The sequence below is a fragment of the Lissotriton helveticus genome, chromosome 2_1, assembly GCF_964261635.1.
Source record: "Lissotriton helveticus chromosome 2_1, aLisHel1.1, whole genome shotgun sequence".
NCBI classification, from domain to species: Eukaryota; Metazoa; Chordata; class Amphibia; order Caudata; family Salamandridae; genus Lissotriton; species Lissotriton helveticus.
The window spans coordinates 985,631,617-985,650,656 of NC_136059.1; the positions used below are offsets into that span (position 1 = coordinate 985,631,617).

Sequence of the window (19,040 nt, forward strand, 5' to 3'; positions counted from 1 at the left end):
TTTTTATATATTTTCCTCTCTATTCTTATTTAAAATCTCTTCTGCTCAATGCACTACATTAAGAAAGCTAAGATGACAAATTGTCCACAGGGCTCTTTCTCTCTTGAGCTGGCTATCTTTTCTGATCTAATGTTGTATAGTATGGTGCCCAAGGTGAGCTTGACCTGGCTCGGCTCTTGCAAAAAGGAAAATAATGCATTGTCACAGGATTTTTCTTCCATGTTATCACCTACGCACTCGGTCACCAATCAGAAGCTTCCATCCACTGGGAGCTTGAACCATTACGATTTGTCTTCCACTCAGCGATAACTCACCTCTGTTGCTAGCTACTGTTTCAGCAAATCCAAACCCTCTGTTCAGTGCCCACATGTCTTAACGTGTGACACGAGAATTCTGACCTAGTTCCATTTGCCCATCAGGGATATTTCTTTCACCCATTTAGTGTGAAGCTCTTATGCAGCTCTTAAAGTAGACACTTTTAACAAATTAACAAATGGAGGAACCTGTCAAATAAGTTATACTATCACCTCAACCTAAATTTACATCTTCCAAATATGAAACAGTTAGTCCTTTGCAGCACTTTTACCTTTTGTGCGGCAAACCCTCCCTCCTATAACCCAAGATGTCTAGAATGACTAAAATGAGGTGAAATACTTATTCTAACACTCATACGTGTGAGTGTCCTTTTACCTTAAGATCCCCTTTAACCTTCGTGTTTCCAGTGAGAGCCAGACACCTAAGTTCACAGCTACCTATCTCATATTCACATGAAAGGCATGAGGCAAGCAAGGTGCAGGACAAAATGGCTAGACACCTTTGTGTTATAACAAAGGTAAGTAACAGATATACCACAGCTGCACAGTGGCAGCAGGGCCGCCCCTTTGAAACATCGAGAGACGCGCTTCCATCAAGAATGAGGCCTATCACAATTCCATTTGGCACAAAGGCGTTTAATTAAAGGTTGGTATGACTAGTAGACATCATGACCTTTTCTCTACATGACCTTCAAACAAGACCAGTCCCTAAGTAGAAGCAGTGGCAAAGTTGTCCATGCCAACGCAGATCCATGATGTCTAAAGGATGAAACAGTATGTAGTTTCAAGTCCACAGTACCCCTTCTGACTTTCCTGTGCCTTGCAGGGACCACTAACCACCTGTTGTTTGCAACTCCAGTTTCTTTCAGAGGTGTCCAGGGTGCCCAAAGCACAAGAAACATTTCCAAGGCAATAGGTTGACGGATCATGCACTGTGCAAAAGTGAATCCCGGACACTCTGTAAGAGTATGTTGCACTCTTACCAGCTCCAGCATACCCTCACAGCTAAAAAACACTGTCCTAAGGCGTCCTTATGAAGTGTACTACCCCAAATACGATAAAATGCCCTCTTGAGACTTTTGAAGGATTTGCGTAACTACAGGAAGAAACTTAAAACATGGCTCTTTTCTTGATTGCGAACTAGAAAACCTCTATATGGACCTATATTCATTTACATCTAGGCATTGATGCTCATTTGCAATTTACATCCTGACATGACTATCACAACAAACACAGCGTACGCACCAGAGACCCTCATATAAACCATAAAACATAACTGTGGAGAAAGAAAGAAATAGAATGCGAAAGACTATTAATCCCTAATACTAAATCAACACCTTGAGGAGTCTACAAAAGGACACAATATATGTTTTCACCTTGTCCACTGTGTTTGTTGTGATAGTCATGTCAGGATAGTGAATATGAGAGATTGAGTATGTATGAGTGATGGTATGAAAGAGAGAAACAATGTTTTGGGGTTCTAGATAAGAAAAGAATGAATTTTGTAATTTTATAGCTATTTGTATACATGTCACTTTTGTTACTGTATAAAAAATAATTTTGAAAAGATTGTTACTAAAAAATGGAAAAACAAAAAAGAAATAAGAATGATATAAAATAAAAGAAATGAAGTACTTAAAATACCAAATCTAATTGAATGATTTCAGAGTTATGTTTGCATCCTATGTAAATTGCAAATGAGCATCAATGCCTAGTTGTAAATGAATATAGGTCCATATAGAGGTTTTCTAGTTCGCTGTTGGTTTGCCACTCCTTCCTCTAGACCTGAAAGCATTACTAGGAGTACCCTTGTTACTTACGTTCTTTCCTTGATTGCCCCTCCACATCGTTGCGTCACACTCTCTGCATCCAGGCGCTCTACAAATCACATAAACAAAAGAAATACTGAATTCTATATTTGTGTGCTAACTTCTTAAAAGTATGTGTTTTTAAAGTATTTCTGGAATTAGACTAGAACACTTTTTTGGTCGATTTTAACCAATAGTTTTTTTGTGCTTTTCAGGACACTGTCTCCGTTCACAGACCGAGCTTCTATGCAGACAGATTTCTAAAGTTCATGAACACCAGAGTCTTCAAAAAAGTGCAAGGTACAATTACTGTGGATCAATTGACTAAAGGACAATGAAACTCTATTACGTTTTGACTTGAAATGATTGGGCATCATGCTATCAAAAACATGATGTTAATTTCCATAGAAATTGCAATTAAATGCTCACCCCATGGAAATATTAATATATTTAATTTTAGGATTTAAGGGGGAAGAAATTGATCAATTTTATTGTAGCTGATTATATATAGATTGTACATAGAATGCACATTATAGATTTTGAATCTATGCCAACATTGTGAATTTGATTGTTGCAGTGTAGCCATAATTTGTGTGCTAAGACCAAGACTGTGAACTTGACAATGGATGTCACTGTATTTCCAAAAGTGATTTGGCATTGTGTACTAATTTCGAATTTGCACCTCAGGTCTCCTTGTTACTTTTGGTTGAGCATAGACATTTTTCTATGTTCCTTTATCAACTCTGCCTTCATATCATTCTGTCTTTTTGTCTGTCCTTATGTTTCTTATAGTACAATTTGCTTGTTGCCCTGCTGATGTTTGTTCTTATCGCCAAATGTATCATACATGATGGAGTTTAACTGTGTATTTCTACTTCTTCCTATACCCTCTTCCTCATTTATTTATTTATTTATTATTTATTTATTTAGAGGTTTATATAGCGCTGGCTGGACCCAGGGGTATCAGAGCGCTTTACATTTTTGAGACAAGAAGGTCAGTAAGACATGGGTCATACATAGCATAAATGAGTATAAACAACATATAAGTCTCCGCCAGACATATTTCAAAATGATAAATATAGGAAATAAGAACACCGAAAAGTGGGAGATGTTATAATCAAAAATAACCAGGCATACATTGAAAAGAGAGCCGGAAAATTGCAGAGGAGGATAGGGAGGTTGGTGGTCAGATTGGGTTTGTAAGGACGAGAGCAGGAGGGGCAGAAATGAGGGCATACGGAGGACAAGGGAAGGGGGGGTGCAGGGAGGAGTGAAGGTGGTAAACAGGGAGGTGGAAGTGACGAGGAGGAAGGGTGAAGTAAGGCTGAAAAGAAGGGTGGGCGGATGTATCTGAGGTCGGACAGAAGTGGCCAGTGGAAGATAGCAGATATGGATTATGGTCCCCAATATTTATTGAGAAGATGTAGTTTGAGTTCTTTTTGGAAGCAAGGGTAGGAAGGGTTGCAACGAAGGCCAGTTGGAAGGGCATTCCAAATGCATGGAGCGTTGCCGGAAAAGGACCGAGACTGGGTGGTTTTCTTTTTTTGAAGGGGGGGGATTAGAAGGAAGGTGTTTGTGCTTCTCAAGGAACGGGAGCAACCGGCTTTTGTGAGTTTGTTAGCGAGGTAGGTCGGTGTATTCTGATGGAGAATTTTGTGTGTAATGCAGGCTGTTTTGTACGTGGATCTACCTTCAATGGGGAGCCATTGAAGGATTTTAAGGGTAGGGGAGATGTGGTCGAATCGCTTGCAGTCTGAGGTAAGCCTAGCTGCAAGGTACAGCACAGATTTAAGCGGTGCGAGGTGGATCTTGGGAATTCCGGTGAGAATGGCATTGCCATAGTCGATGCGAGAAAGAACAAGGGATTGGACTGCTAGTTTGAAATCATCGATAGGGATGAAGGGCTTGATTTTCTTAAGGTGGCGTAGAGTGAAGAGGGCTCCTTTGGCAGAATTATTGATGTGTGCCTTGAGGGTTAGGAGGTCGTCAAGTGAGATACCTAGTGTTTTGACTGAGGAGGACAAAGATAAGGAGCAGTTGAGGGCATTAAGGTCAGAGATCCAATTCTGAATAGGGAGCTGGTTGTTTTTAGGGGGAAAAATAATTATTTCAGTTTTTTCAGGGTTGAGTTTGAGGTGGTTAGTGTGGAACCAGGCTTGAATCGTGATGATCCTCATGCCCTCCTCTCCCCGATTTCTCCTCTTCCGTCCCCTTTCCCACCCCACACCCTCACTTGCATCACTATGCTGTTATATGTATTTTTCTATTGGCAACTGGTAAACTCGCATATGACCTGTTGACCTTTTGCACTCTTATATTTGTACATCTGATTGTTCTCTGTAAAGCGCCTTAATGTCAATTTGGTGGAAAGAGCACTATTTAAACTCATTAAATGAATAACTAAATAAATACCAATGCATTACTGCAACATTTACCACTAATATGCCCACTTATAATGTTGACTCCACATACAGTAGAGCATTAACTTCTACTGAGATTCTTGCCGTCATTTTGAAGAACTACAATGTGGAATGCGTGCGCCTGGATAACAAGAAGTGTATATTTTTGTGATAATATTTGAGATGCGGAATGCTTTTAGTTAAACAGGCGCTTAGCCATGGACCTGCCAAAGAAAAAAAGAGTATGAGGGAAAGAGTCCCATGGTCACCCTCAAGTCAAATAAACCATAGCAATGCGCATATGGTGGGACGACGCAAACCAGCAATAGTTGTCAGTTTGAAAGCCATAGCCTATCATAAGGAGTGGATGGTACCAGCGGCATAACATAAGCCTCCGAGCTCCAGGAGTCCTCCTCAGCAAAAGTGCTAGGTGGTGGGAAAGGGATGGGACCCCCCTCCGTGTACCTTGCAGGGGGTCCTCCTCAAGTTTTGTTATGCCACTGGATGGTTAAAAAACACAAAGGATTATCAATTGAACTACAAACTGAGGTGTCATAACCATGGGCACAAACTCAATAAAGTAAGGATCGATCAGCTCTATAGAAGTGTGAAATTGAGAGAGACACTTTTGTTGAACTCCAGTGGGGGTCTAAGTTGCAGTTTGGAACATCAACTAGGCTTCATATACGGTGTGTACAATGAGCTACCAAGATGGAGAGGGGAAGGAAAACTTTACTTATAGCTAAGTCTTAATGCTCACCCTGCCTACTAAAAGGCTGGTGCACCTCAATACTGACCCTATAGGATATGCAATTGCCAGTGGGGACTCTGAGGGAAGGGAAGTTAAAAAATAATTGAGCTTGTGGGTGAATATACCATATAATATGTTGCTAGTATGGCAGCACAGGTTAAAAGTAAATGAAATTACATCACTAAACTATTCATTGAAACTGGATATGTTTCACTGCTATGTAAAAAATTTGCACAGACTCAGATGTATATTAAAACCAGCAAAGGGTCAAAAGACTGGATCTTAATAGATTAACGGCCCCATAGTGCATCATGGCGCCTCTGGAGACAGAATATTTCTCAAAGGAGCCAAAACAGGATTAAACAATATCAAAAGGGAAATCTAATCTTGCTTTTGCTTACTATGTCACTGGGAAGTAGCCCAAGAAAAAAAAAAAGTATTCTGTTTGTGTTTCATCAAACCATTTAACACAAAGGCATACAGACGAGTTCCGGTGAAATTCACTAAGTGACAGGACACTTCCTTTGATGCATTTGGTGTTCACTGTGGGAATGAGGGTGGCCAGTAGTCAGAGACAGTGATAAGTGTTTATGGCCATCCTATGTAATGTGTTTAACAATGAATTAAAAGAAGAAAAGGCAGGCCTCTGCAGATGGCATCAAAAACATGTGTATGAAAAAAACGTGGAAAAAGTTAAAGGAGTAAAGGAAAATATTTAGAGTGGTCATACAAGTCACAGCTAAGATTTAGTGTATCTTGTTGTATGGTCTTGCTGTTGGGGCTGACCAATTAACACCTTGACCGCAGCGCCGAAGCCGCGCCCTGTGCTGGACATTCCAGAACAGGGCGCGGTCGTGACGGAACCGTTCCGTCATCAGCACAGCTCAGCCGTGACTGATGACGGAACGGTTCCGTCACCAGCATGGAAGGGGTTAAAGGAATTAAGGAGCCAGGGAGGTTAATGGCATCCCACATAAACTGAGTGGACATGTTGCGAGTGTCCTACCCAATCCCTAAATTGTGTGGCACTGTATCACAAAGAGCCAGGAAAATTTTGCGATTCAGAGAGAGAGAGATGTCACTACGAAGAAAAAAAAGCAAGTTCTGTTATCACTCTATGCCTTGTTGCCCTCTCCTCATCTAACACTTGACTATCTAAGCCCATACCAGTTCTAAAAGCTACATCATCAAGTGGATAACCACAGATTTTGTTAGCTTCAAGGGAGAGAAACAGTGATGCTGAAATGTCATCATAGAAAATGTTATGTTTTAGTAAGGAGTTAAACCGGTATAGCCTGGTGAAGGGGTGGCCTGTGCACACTCCAGCACGTGCAACCCCTATACATTGCAGCTGAGAGTCTCCCACTACACCGGATAGGTAGTCTGTCTGTGCAGATGATTGATTTGCATTGTCTCCTTGGGTAAACCTCAGTGCAAGAAAACAGGCAAGAATTAATAAATACTTTCAAAAGTGACTGACATTTTGCACCCAAATCAGACATTTCCATAAGACAGTACCTGGCTAGTTTCAGGGTGTTGCTTGTGGCATAACAGTCTTTTCGAATAATTTCAGATTTGCAGCAGTCGACATTGACCAGGATTATTAACCTAAATAAAGTTGCCTGAACCTGCCCATGGCACATCAGCAGATGAGATGGAATGTTGTTGTAAAGCTTCCCTGCAAATTCAAGATTGATATTTTCAACCACCCAAGAAAGACCCGAAAGTGTCATTGCAGTCAGCGAGCAGGGTTCACTCTGCATAAAGCCTGGTACAAGGTTCAACCAGCTCACTACCGTTCCACTACACCCCATAATTCTCACGCTTCTAGTTTTGTCCTCGAACAGGCATTCAGAGGATTTTCTGTAGCCTCCTCTGCAATATCTCTCCTTGACAGCTTCATGGTACTAAGCCACTTGGGTCTTATAAGACAGAAAGAGTAATGATGCTTGCATAATTTTGGCCAGTCTCCTAACAGCAGAGATGAGTTTAATGGAGGTATTTAAATACCCTAGTGCTTAAATACACTCAGCAAAGTGAAAAGATTTTTATTAGAAACGCGCCTGTAAAACAACAAGTCCTGGGAGGCTCAGTTTAACATAAGGAGTATCTTCATTTTAGAAAGGGTAGTAAATTCATGAAATGATAACGCGAAATAAACATGGCCATTTCTAAAGGTGTAGTGTAGTCAGAGAGGAATAATTCTAATGGAAGTGCAGAGACAATGCTGGAAACAAAGTAGTGTCCGCAGCAGTAAAAAACGCAGGATAAAAGATACTTGTGGTTCTTATGTGTGCTAATATTTATATGTTTAATGCTTTATCTGAGATGAGGTTAGCACATATTCTTTTTCATCTGGTTTCTTGCTTCCTAGTATGTTTTTCCTTCATGTCATTAAATTAATTTGAGAAAGTCATAAATGTATTGCTGGTTGTTTCAAATGCACTTCGTAATTTGATTTGCATCCAGACCACTCAGACTCTTGTTGATGCTCTGCTCAAACAATCAAACAAATGACTAAACAAACATATAGTTGCTAAAGGCGCATGCGGTTCCACTGGACCGCTTTACTGTATGAATGAGATTCCAACACTAAAATGTCTGCTGTGATTCATGCTTTAATGGTCACCAACACTTCAAGTGTTAAAATAACATTTTCACTGAGGCACAGGACTGCTGACATTTCGGTATCTAATGAATGAATGAATGAATGGCTACACATTTGTATAGCGCATGGCTACCCGTGAGCATCCCAGCGCTTCAGACAAACCCAGTCAATCCTCACCGGCTCATGAAAACAAAAATGTTTTTAGCAGTTTTCTGAACTTCAGATGGTTGGCTTCCAGCCGTAAGGAGTCAGGGAGCTGGTTCCAGAATTTGGCTGCTTGTAGGGAGAATCGTCTGCCACGTGAACGAGTTCTTTTTATCTTAGGCACCATAAGAAGATTCCTAGTGCTGGACCATAAGGTCCTCAGGGTCTGATAGGATTGGAACAGGGGTTGCAACACGAAAGGTCCAGATGCTGTCATCGCTTTGTGTGCAATCGTCATTGCCTTGAACCATATCCTTTGTTGCACCGGTAGCCAATGCTGTTGACGTACTGCAGGTTTAGCTGAACTCCTCCGGGGCAAGTCCAACAGCAGCCTAGCCGCACAGTTTTGAACCGTCTGCAGGATCTTGATCGTTCCCTGTGGAGCTCCCAGATAGATTGCATTTGCATAATCTAGCCGGGATAAAATCAAAGCCTGCACCAGAAGGCGCCTGGCTTCGAATGGGAGGCGCTTGAGGATCTTCCTTATCACCCTCATTAAGGCGTAGCAGGTGGCTGCTACATTACGTGCTTGCACCCGAAAGCTGAGGGTGGGGTCCAGCCAGACTCCCAAGCTCTTGATTCGTTCCTTGGGCAGAGGGGGCTGGCCAAGATTGTTAGGCCACCAGGCGTCGACTGACAAGGGGGGGTTGTGTCCCAGCATCATGACCTCCTGTTTTTGTGCCATTCAGCTTCAAGAAGGAGGTGTTCATCCAGTTAAATACCTCCTCTAATCAGGAGGAGAGATGTTCACTGGTGGATTCCTGACCCGAGAATGACATTATTAACTGGGAGTCATCGGGGTAGGTGATCAGTTGTATCCCCCAGGGCAACACCACCTCAGCCAAAGGTCTCATGTAGATGTTAAACATGGTAGGGCTGAGGGAGGAGCCCTGGGGGATGCCGCACTGCAGAGGGACTTGGGTTGAAATAGCCTCCTCCTCAAAGACAGCAAAAGTTCTGCCAGTGATAAAGGAGTCCAGCCATCTGAGTGCCACCCCGGCCACACCTACATCACTCAGCCTTTGCCTCAGGATGGAATGATTGACAGTGTCGAAGGCTGCGCTCAGGTCGAATAGAACGATAGCAGCACAGCTTCCTCCATCCACTATTTTCCTAGCCTCTTCGATCACTGCAATCAGGGCGGTCTCTGTACCCTGTTACGGTATTTACATGTTTCTCCGCTACCTTACTAATTCCTGGTAGCAAGGAGATTGGCCGATAATTTGCCCAGTCCTCCGGATCCAGGTTCGTTTTTTAGGTTTCGACTGGAGCACGGAGCTTTAGCTCCGCCTCCAGAGAAATCTGTAGTCTTCAGTAAGGGACACTTGAATACGCCCTCTGTTCCATTGGCTAGCTCCATAAATGGAGGCTAGCCATTGGAACAGAGATCTGTCCGTCATGGCCGGACCAGATTCGTGGGCGTTCCTGCATTTTTTTCCCTCTCCACCCTTTTTGCATCGTCATTGGGCGGTGGGCGGAGTTTCGTCTTTTTTTTTTTTGGGTGTTTGTTTTCGTCATTATGCCGACCACGGCCACCGGAAGAAGTCCAGGTGAGTGCCCGTTCCCGCTGGTCATGTTCGCCCCCCCCCCCCCTCCCGCTGTCCGTGTCCCCTTAGGTGTTTGTTTTTTTGTTATGCTCATTTCTTTAGAGAGGTAGGGGAGGCGCCCAATCTGTGCTTTCCGAGATCTTCCCACGCGCCTGTTTTAAACACGTACGCGAGGGAAAGCTGCTCTGCACCGTCCGTAATTGCTCTTTATTCACTTCCCTGGTTCACGCGCTGATGGCGGGGTGGGGTCGGAACAGGGAAACCAACCCGTAGATCATAGCACAGGCCGCCTGCTTCCCCGATCCGATGTCTGCATCCAGAACCTCCCATGTAGCCGCCCGCCCCCCTCCCGTGTCCGTGTAGCCGCCCGCCCCCCTCCCGTGTCCGTGTAGCCGCCCGCCCCCCTCCCGTGTCCGTGTAGCCGCCCGCCCCCCTCCCGCTGTCCGCGTGTGTCCGTTCTTTAACTCTTTGCATGAGCGGCGGAAGAAGGGAGGATATTGCCAGAAGGCTGTAAAGTCCCTTGTTGTGAGGTGTTAGAGACCAGAGTTAACAGGCCACATTTATGATGCCCTCCTCTGGAAACTTCCGCAAGGGTGTGGATTGAGAGAAACCCAACTAAATAGGTATCTTTTGACCTGGTTAGTGAAGCTGCGCTCACACCAAAGCTACCACGGTGGGGAGCAGGAGGCGCGGGGAGTCATAGCGTGCGCTTAAAGTCTTCTAAGCGCTGCCAGAACAACCTGATTACATTTTGATGTCTCTTTCGCTACTAGACCAAGCATAGGCGGTGGCCCAAAGACCCTTCTCCACATCTTGAGCCTTTAGCATTTGAGGTCAGGCTTCCTACTTCCTGACTGTCACTGGACGCGCAAAACCTACATCATGTCACAGGGCAGCATGCTGTAATAATCGATGGTTCTTGAACCCTTCAACTTTATTGGCCAGGTAACCTTGCATCTTCCACGTCAAGCTGGACAACGGTTCCTTCGGGCTTTTTGTTTTTAATAAAGGGAAGATAACAGCTATCTCTCTATAAACGGACTTTATACTACAGTTATGTATGCAGTATCAGCTCATTGGAGTAGTCTCTTACCCCAGTGAATACGGTAGTGCCTGCCCACTAGGTGCGTTTCCTCACACAATAAATAGTGTAGTATCGGTTGGTAAGGCCACATTTTATTCCAAGTGGGTGGCACAGTATCTGCCCAGCAAGCGGCCCTTCACCGCAGTTGAAAGTGCAGCAAATGAGCGGGGAGATGGATACATATGTATAACAAAAAAATGATAAACCAAACAAGCACATTGGGTTCACTTAACCTACAGCGCCCTCTAGAGGTCGAAAAGGCGGGGTGATAAGACCCATCTGCGCTGGGCTGCTGAAGTAAGCAACGCGAGATAGCAGCAAATCTTTGCATTAGGGCCACGTGCCCTGGATTGAGGATCCATTCTATATGTACTGCAGCGATTAAATGCAGCAGCAGCCCCTCCTGCTGAGATACGGGCATCTGGTACACATGATGGGTTACCCGTCGCAGGGCTCGCCTCCCCGAGAAGCCAGTGATAAGCGACGTGAGCGAGCGAGCGCTTAACGACTAGGGACTTTAAAACACCAGACTCGTCTTTTATTATTTTATAAAGGGATGTTTCTGGTTACCAAAAATGAATTCAGTTTAAACGTTATCGTTCTATGTTGACAGCAAATAACTGATTGAGTTGTTGAAGTTGCAGTACTGGCTGAGAACTTTGGTCTGATGTGGGTATGTATATTACACAGTTCTATACAGAGCACTCTCATCAAAAACTTTTACTCGAAGACATATGCGTAATTCATGGTACAGTCAGTGGCCAGCCCATGCTCCAAAGTATAAGGCTAGCACTGACGGGGAGAACCGAATGGCAATATCGGTGGCTGTATTATAGAAAGTGCCCTGGGGCATTAGCGCCTGCTCTGCACGCCCCCCTCCGGGTCACTTTAGTATTACAGAAGGGGCCGCAGATGCTTGTGTGGCCCTTTCTGTAATACAGATAGCGCTGGCCTGGCACACATATTGCGCCAGCGCTATCACCAGAGGGTGTATGCTCATTGCATGTATGGACCCCCCCAGACATTCCCTTGCAGGTGGGTAATGTCACACACTGCACCTGTCAGCAAGGGGATCTCTAAACCCTCTTAAAAGTATAGGTAGGTTGCCGCCTGCACAGTGAAACACAGAGCAGCTCACTTGAATGTGCTGCTACCCCAACCTCAGGAAAGCTGCTGGGCAGCGCCTTCAATGTAATAAGGCCCACTCTCCTTGCTTGCTCAGAGAGCACATTTTGAAAGGTGCGCCCAATGCTAACAAGAACAAGAAAAATGCCCTACATTTCATAATACGGACCCGGGAAAGCCGATTTACTCTTGCACTGCTAAGGCAGCAGCCTACCAATCACTTCGTCTCTCGCTGCAGAATGTGAAGGATGCCCGTCTGGCTAGGCTTGGAGCCATAAGGTAACAAGCATTTGCAATGCACTCAGTCTCACATTTGTGAAAGTTATAGCTATTGTCGTAGAAGACAATGTTTTTTAGGTTTCGCCTGGCGTCCGCTGCGCAGCAGCGTTCGCGCAGGCAAAATCTGTTGATCTACACTATGTGGCTATGTCCCGCCTCAGTCTACCATTGGCTAGCTCCATAAATGGAGGCTAGCAATTGGAAGACATTGTTGTCCGTCACTCTTTCCCCGTCAGGACGCGAATCGGGGGCGTTCCCGTGCGTTTTTTTAAGTCCCGCCCCCTTTTTTCGTCACCCGCCCCTTTTTTCGTCACGGCATTTTGTCTCGCCGAGGAGTTATCCCGCCGTCAGCGATCCATTTGTTTATCATCCCCGTCCCTCACGTTGGCCGTGCCTTCTCCTTCCCTCCAGCCCGCCCACTGTCTGTGCCGACAAAGGCGGAGACCCAGAGGCGGTGCCGGAAACCCAGCGCAAGCTGTTCAAGGATCCGGGGCTGGTGGACCGACTGCTGCAGGCTGACGGGGTCTGGAGGCGGAGTGACGGGGTCTGCGGACGGTGTGGCGCTGCTAGAAGATCCCAGTTCCACCGCGTGCTCAATGGCTGCTCTGGGGCATGCCTGCAGGCTCTGTGGACCCTGCAGGCTGGCAGAACTCTGGCATAGGCACGCTTCTATGTACAGGAGGGCTAGGCACCGTGTTTTGCTATTACCCCCCTGTCTGGTCTCTTGACACTGGTCAGCCTGTCCTCAGTGCCCGATACACACGCACACACACTTTGCTTTCCTTGCACTGCCCCCCTTTATCATCTACCCCTCCACACACAACCGCACTCAATCACTGCCCTACACTGCACGCCAGTCACTATTCCATACCATACCCTGTCCCTACAAACTACCATGGATAAAGAGATGCACTATGGTTTGCATACCTACCACTGCCCCTACACTCGACCTCCAACTCTACAACCATCTCTACACTCTACCACCGTCCCTACACTCGACGACCGTCTCTACACTCGAACACCGCAAGCACTCTACAATCGTCTCTACACTAGACCTCCGTCCGGCACTCTACCACCATCCCTACACTCAACCACCATCTCTACACTCTACCACCGCCACGCACTCTACAACTGTCTCTACACTCAACCTCCGTCCGGCACTCTACAACCGTCCCTACACTCGACCACTGTCTCTACACTCTACCATCGCCCCGCACTCTACAACCGTCTCTACTCTACCATCATTCTGCACTCTACCATCGTCCCTACACCCTACCACATCCCTACACTCGACGACTGTCCCTACACTCTGTTTCTATTCCTAAACTCAACCCCGTCCATGCCCTTTACCCCTGTTCTCTCAGTCCAGTTTCCCCTACACAGCCCCCTTTTCTGCCGAAGCGCTTCCTGCCAGGGCACATCTCCGGGGCCGCTGCCTCACCCCCTCCCAAACCCCCCCCCCCCCGCTGAATGTATATCTACCCCACGAGAGTCAGTGCATGGTACCTCTGCCTGCCTGTATAAAATGTGTCCATATAACGCCTGCTTAAAATGGGACTGCGGTGCATGTGTAACACGGGTGCCTGCCCCGCGAGGGTCAGGTCTGTGCACTTGCCATCTGGGTAAAATGCATTTCTAACCTACCCTCGTGAATTACACACCTATTCTGCTTGTTTGGCATGCACACACCCGCCGTGCTTGTGTGAAATGTACCTCAAACCTGTATGTGTGACGTGACATTCTGTCCTGTCTGTGTGAAGTGCACCTCTTCCCTGCCTCTGTAAAGTGCACTTCTGCCTTGTCTGTGATGTGCACCTCTGCCCTGCCTGTGATGTGCACCTCTGCCCTGCCTGTGATCTGCACCTCATCCCTGCATGTGTGAAGTTCACCTTTTCCTGTTTGACGTGCATCTCTGCCCAGACTGTGTAACGTTTACCTCATCCCTGCATGTGTGAAGTGTCCCTCTACCCTGTCTATATGGAATGTATCTGTGTGAAGTGCACCTCTGCCCTGTCTGTGAAGTGCACCCCTGCCCTGGCTCCCTTTCTGTGTGAAGTGCACCTCTGCCCTGCCTCTGTGTGAAGTGCACCTCTGCCCTGTCTGTGAAGTGCATCTCTACCCTGCCTGTGTGAAGTGCACTGTCTGTATAAAATGTGCCTCAGTGCTGCCTGTGTGAAATTAATCTATGTCCTGTCTCTTGAATGTACCTCAGCCCTGCCATGTGAAATGTTTTTTTAAACATTTGTCTGTGAAATATACCCCACCTTACCTGTCTGAAGTGCACCTCTGCCCTGACTGTGTGAAGTTCACTTCTGCATGTCTGTATCAAATGTGCCCAGCCTGTGTTTAGTGCGTCTATGCCCTGTCTGTTAAATGCACCTCTGGCTTGTCTGTGTGAAATGCACCCGAGCCCTGTCTGTGGGAAGTAAACCTTTGTCCTGTCTGTTAAATGTCCCGCAGCCCTGCCTTGTGAAAATGTTCTATGTCCCATGTGAAATATACCTCAGCCCTGCCTGTGTGAAATGTACCTCTGCCCATTTCAAGTGTACCTCAGCCCTTTCATAGGCCATTGTACAGCAAAAGAATGTACAGCGCCAGACTTCATCCTCAGCTTTCTCATGGGAACGCGTAAAGAAAACTCAACTGGTGGGTGCGCCCTTGCACTGCGAAGTTGGAGAGATCACCTCGGGATCTCCGTTTATTGCGATTTCTCTTGGTTTTGATTCAGGTGACCTCTGCTGTACATCGTCTTGAACGTATAGAGGTGTAAAGCAACCACAAATAGCTGCCAATTTTAAAATGTGCTCAGTATGACATTGCTGTGCCTGCAGAGAGCTTTGTGGCTCTGTGTGTGGCTCTGTGTGTGTGTGTGGCTCTGTGTGTGTGTGTGTGTGTGTATGTGTGGCTCTGTGTGTGTGGCTCTGTGTGTAGCTCTGTGTGTGTGTGTGTGCAAATGCAATAGGTCTCACATTTGCGAGAGATTAAGCTATTGGCATTGTAAATAACAATGCCATTTATTTATCTGTTTTCAAAACCAACATATAAATAAAAAGTTTGTCATTTACAATGCCAATAGCTCTAACTTTTGCAAAGGCGAAACCGTTGCATTGTAAATGCTTGTTTCAATAAGGCTTTCACTCTCGCTTGTTTCCAGGAAGGAGGAACAATACCTGATAATAGGGAAGAGTTAATTAACTCCTTGATAACTGGGGTCACTGTCTCTGATACCTTCATAAGGATGGTGGGAGGGGCAGGGTCGGCAGGGGAACTGGACTTAATACCACCGAGGAGTTGCTGCACCATCTGGCAGTCAAGGGGATTAAACTCCTCGAGCCTGGCGCTCCCTACCGGCCGAGACGAGGATGGTGGTATATTGGTCTGTTGAAAAAGGGAGTAAATATCTAAGACTTTAGACAAGTCATTGTAACAACTAGCAATATCTTTCTCATGTCTAGGACCATTTTTTCGACCAACCAAGATTCTTATGTTTTATTTGCTTCCTTAAATCTCATCTTCAAGGTTGAGGTGGTATTTATCCATTAGGAACCTTCTCTGTTCTCTTTGGGGTCTGGTTGGTATCTTTCGTCTGTATTCTTCAGCAACTACATCTTTGGTTATGGTTTGAGGCTCCTTCTCACAACAGTGTTTCTACTTGGCCCTGCATCAACCTTTCCCTTCACCACCCCTTTAGATGAAGCAACTGAGCGTTTGTCTCATCCTAACCTTCTTTAATTTTATCGAGGTTCTCTCCTACATAGGTGTCTTTTCAGGCTTTTCCCATCTTACATTCTCATGCCACCTTCTGCTCATTTTTTCATCAGCGAAACTTTTTTTTTCCTTCTTCGGAATAACACTCTATATAGGCTTTCGTATAACAAACTCCCCAGATATACAATAGAAGTATTTATCTTTTATTAACTACTTTAAAGATGGGGGGATCATGTGGTGTTTGACTATCATTTGATAACCTCTTTCTTGGACCAATGTGATTGTCAAATGACCCTCACTTTCGTGTCACTTTCTCTTCCTCTGTCCTTCCACTTTAACATAGAGCTGATTCCAGTGATATGATCCCTTTCCTTGCAGTTGCATTGGTGGGTCACACATAGTTCAAGGATATGCAACTTTCACAGGTTTGCTGCTCCATAGAATCCTCTATTTGTTTGCAATCGAGTTGGCATTATTCGTGTATCAAAATAGCCACAATATCCCTCTACCGTCATCAAGAAAGTAAAGTATCATTCTTTCATGTAGCGCTGCTATGACACCTTGATGTCACTGACTCTTACATCAAGAAACAGAGTGAAAGGGGTATTCTAGTTGCAGAGTAATGGGGGTGGGGGGAATGAACTGTTCAGTCAAAATAGACCACATGGTTATAATTTCAAGTTTTGGACCCATTTAAGGCTAGTAGGCTGGCCTTTGCCTAAGGCTGAATCGGCTGAATGCATTGATAGATGGATTTGTGGAACCTACTCTTTGGAGTTTCATGAACAGTTATATATAATCAGCATACACTTGAAAGTTGTGGGTGACTTTCTTGATCAGAGAGGAATTAAAGGTTGGAAAAGAGAGTGGTAGGAAGGGAGCCCTGAAAAGTGCCTGAGTGGATGTCAGATGAATAAGACCCAATCCAATGAACACTTACTTCCTGCGATTGGCCTGAGAGGACGTTTGCAAGATCTTTTCTGATGACTCTTGTGTAGCCTCTTTGTCAATCCAGAGGGAGCTACAATGATCTTGTCTGCTGCCGACCCATGGTTGAGTCGGCTGAGACCTTGAGGTGAGAGATGACCTTGGTGTCTATGATACAGTGTAGTCTGAAATAGCAAATGCACATTTTATGGCACAATTTGAGTAAGTTAAGGAAGAGGAACATTGGAGGTAGAGGGGACAAATTCTCGCAGTCTTGTTCGGTTAGTAGAAAGCTCATCAGAGGTGCCTCATCTTTCCACCATTTGGATATTGATATTGACAGAAAATATTTTGCCTTCTACATTGTATGGAAAAGTCAGTTTTCTAAAAGATGTTCAGAGGTCAAGGTGATTTAAAATGGAAAGTGCTCAACAAAATTTCCTTTGTTCTGAATAGTAATTCAGAATATCCTGCTAAACGTTTGGCTTTTCTCTCTACTGTCTCCCAACATTCTTCATGAACAAGGCAGACCAAAGACCTCTTGCTTCTTAGGAATAATAGTTTATTCAATTTTGATTGCCAACATGGATTTAATCCGTATCTTTCTGTGGGATCATTATCTTTTATTATCATTTTTCAATATGAGATACAAATGTCAACAATATATATATAGGCCTTTAGCTCCTTTGTGTGGGATATGTTACTGTAATGATTCTGTAACAGCATCGTCTGTGCTATTACTTTTCTGTGAAAGTAGTGAGATTCCATAAGCTCTTGTTACTAAACATGGCTTCCAGAATTGTGATGTCATAGTGGCCCAAAAGGTTAGTGATGACAAATTTACAGAACCTTGTTCAGTGGAGCGTTGGTTGTCAGATCTACCTGCAGCATTTTGGGTTTGCTTTTCTGAAATAGTTCCATGAAAGTAACCAGGAATAATATGTATCAAACAGAAATATTCATTGTGTCTGAGTAATGTTTGATCTCTTGCAATTTTTTTTGTTGTTGCTCGCATCCACTGTATTCCTCTTGTATTATATAGTTTTCATTTTAGATGATGCTGAGCGGCATGGAGCCTTGTTCCAAGTGATACAATGCTTAGGTTGATTTGATAGAATGTTTGCTGATTTTGGGTTCATATCCAATACCTGTGGCTTGGTGAAATTAAATGGGGACGTATTACAGATAGGGCGCACTTTCCCACTCAGCGCTATTTCATTCCGCTGAATGTGTGCGCTGGGCACAGCCTGGGAAAGTGTGCCCTATCACAGTAAATGCTCTGTTACAGTGATGGTGTGAAACTCTCGCCCACACTCTGAACAGCAAATTAACGAAAGGCGACTGTTGTTTAAAGAGGCCGGGTCACCGTTTCATGCATTGAGTGGCACAGCCTCAGTTTCAAAGGAGGGTAGGATTCCCACTGCAGTTGGGTGCCCAAAGGGACTGCACCCTCCTGCAAGAGGATATCAAAGCTTTCCCTGGAACCCCTCACAAGGCGTACCCTTGGGTGGCACACTGACTGTGCACTGCCTCTATTTGGCACAGTTAGTGTGCCTGCTGATCACCTCTTTGCCTCTGCATCTGTACCAAGGTGGGGGGCAAATACAAAGGATTCTCTCATTTGCATGGGGATACACTCCAGGAAAAGGAGGGACAGTCATCTTAAGATTGTATCAGTGCACATTTAGTATCTGCATGACCCATGTTACTGAAGGGGCAGTAATACTTACGATCCCCTGGGCACAAAAAGCCAGTGGCGGTTGCTTCCCAATGGTATTGTTGTATAGCGTTTTAGGACCCTAGTGTAATTTTCCCGATTCATGCCTGTATATAGATATAAAGTACCATATCCTTATATAGGCATAGAAATCATAACCATATTAAGACATAGCTCAAGTAGACCTAATACGGCTTGGCTACTTCCACCAGTTCCGAAAATCTACAATGATTTCTTGGAAAAACCCGCCTTCAGCAGTCAGGGACTTCCCCCTGCATGAATATTAAGTTATCCAAGAAATCATGGAGTTTTAAGAGATGGGAGGGTTTAAAAAGAAACACTTACCTGCCAGCTGGCCTGCTGGCTGGCCATCGCCTCTCCTCGGTCCTCTGCGTCCTCGCTTCCTTCCTTCTGCTTAGTAGGCAGGATCAGGAAGCATCCCCCCATGCTCCCTTGACCAAACACAACTCAGCCAGGGAATGGGAGCCTGGGGCATGTTCTCCACACAGGCTGTAATGCAACCTGGATGGAGAACACGCAAGGTGCGCATGAGGGCCGGACAAAAATTC

The 19,040-nt window shown here is 45.1% G+C and overlaps 1 protein-coding gene across 1 annotated transcript in view; it reads left to right on the forward strand.

The window, feature by feature from the left end:
* Nucleotides 1–19,040, forward strand: part of PIP5K1B (phosphatidylinositol-4-phosphate 5-kinase type 1 beta) — a 375,649-nt gene that overhangs the window by 292,775 nt on the left and 63,834 nt on the right. The window contains exon 11 of the mRNA XM_078675735.1: nucleotides 2,338–2,422. Within this exon, the coding sequence (XP_078531861.1) occupies nucleotides 2,338–2,422 (85 nt within the window). The remainder of the gene's footprint in view (nucleotides 1–2,337; nucleotides 2,423–19,040) is intronic.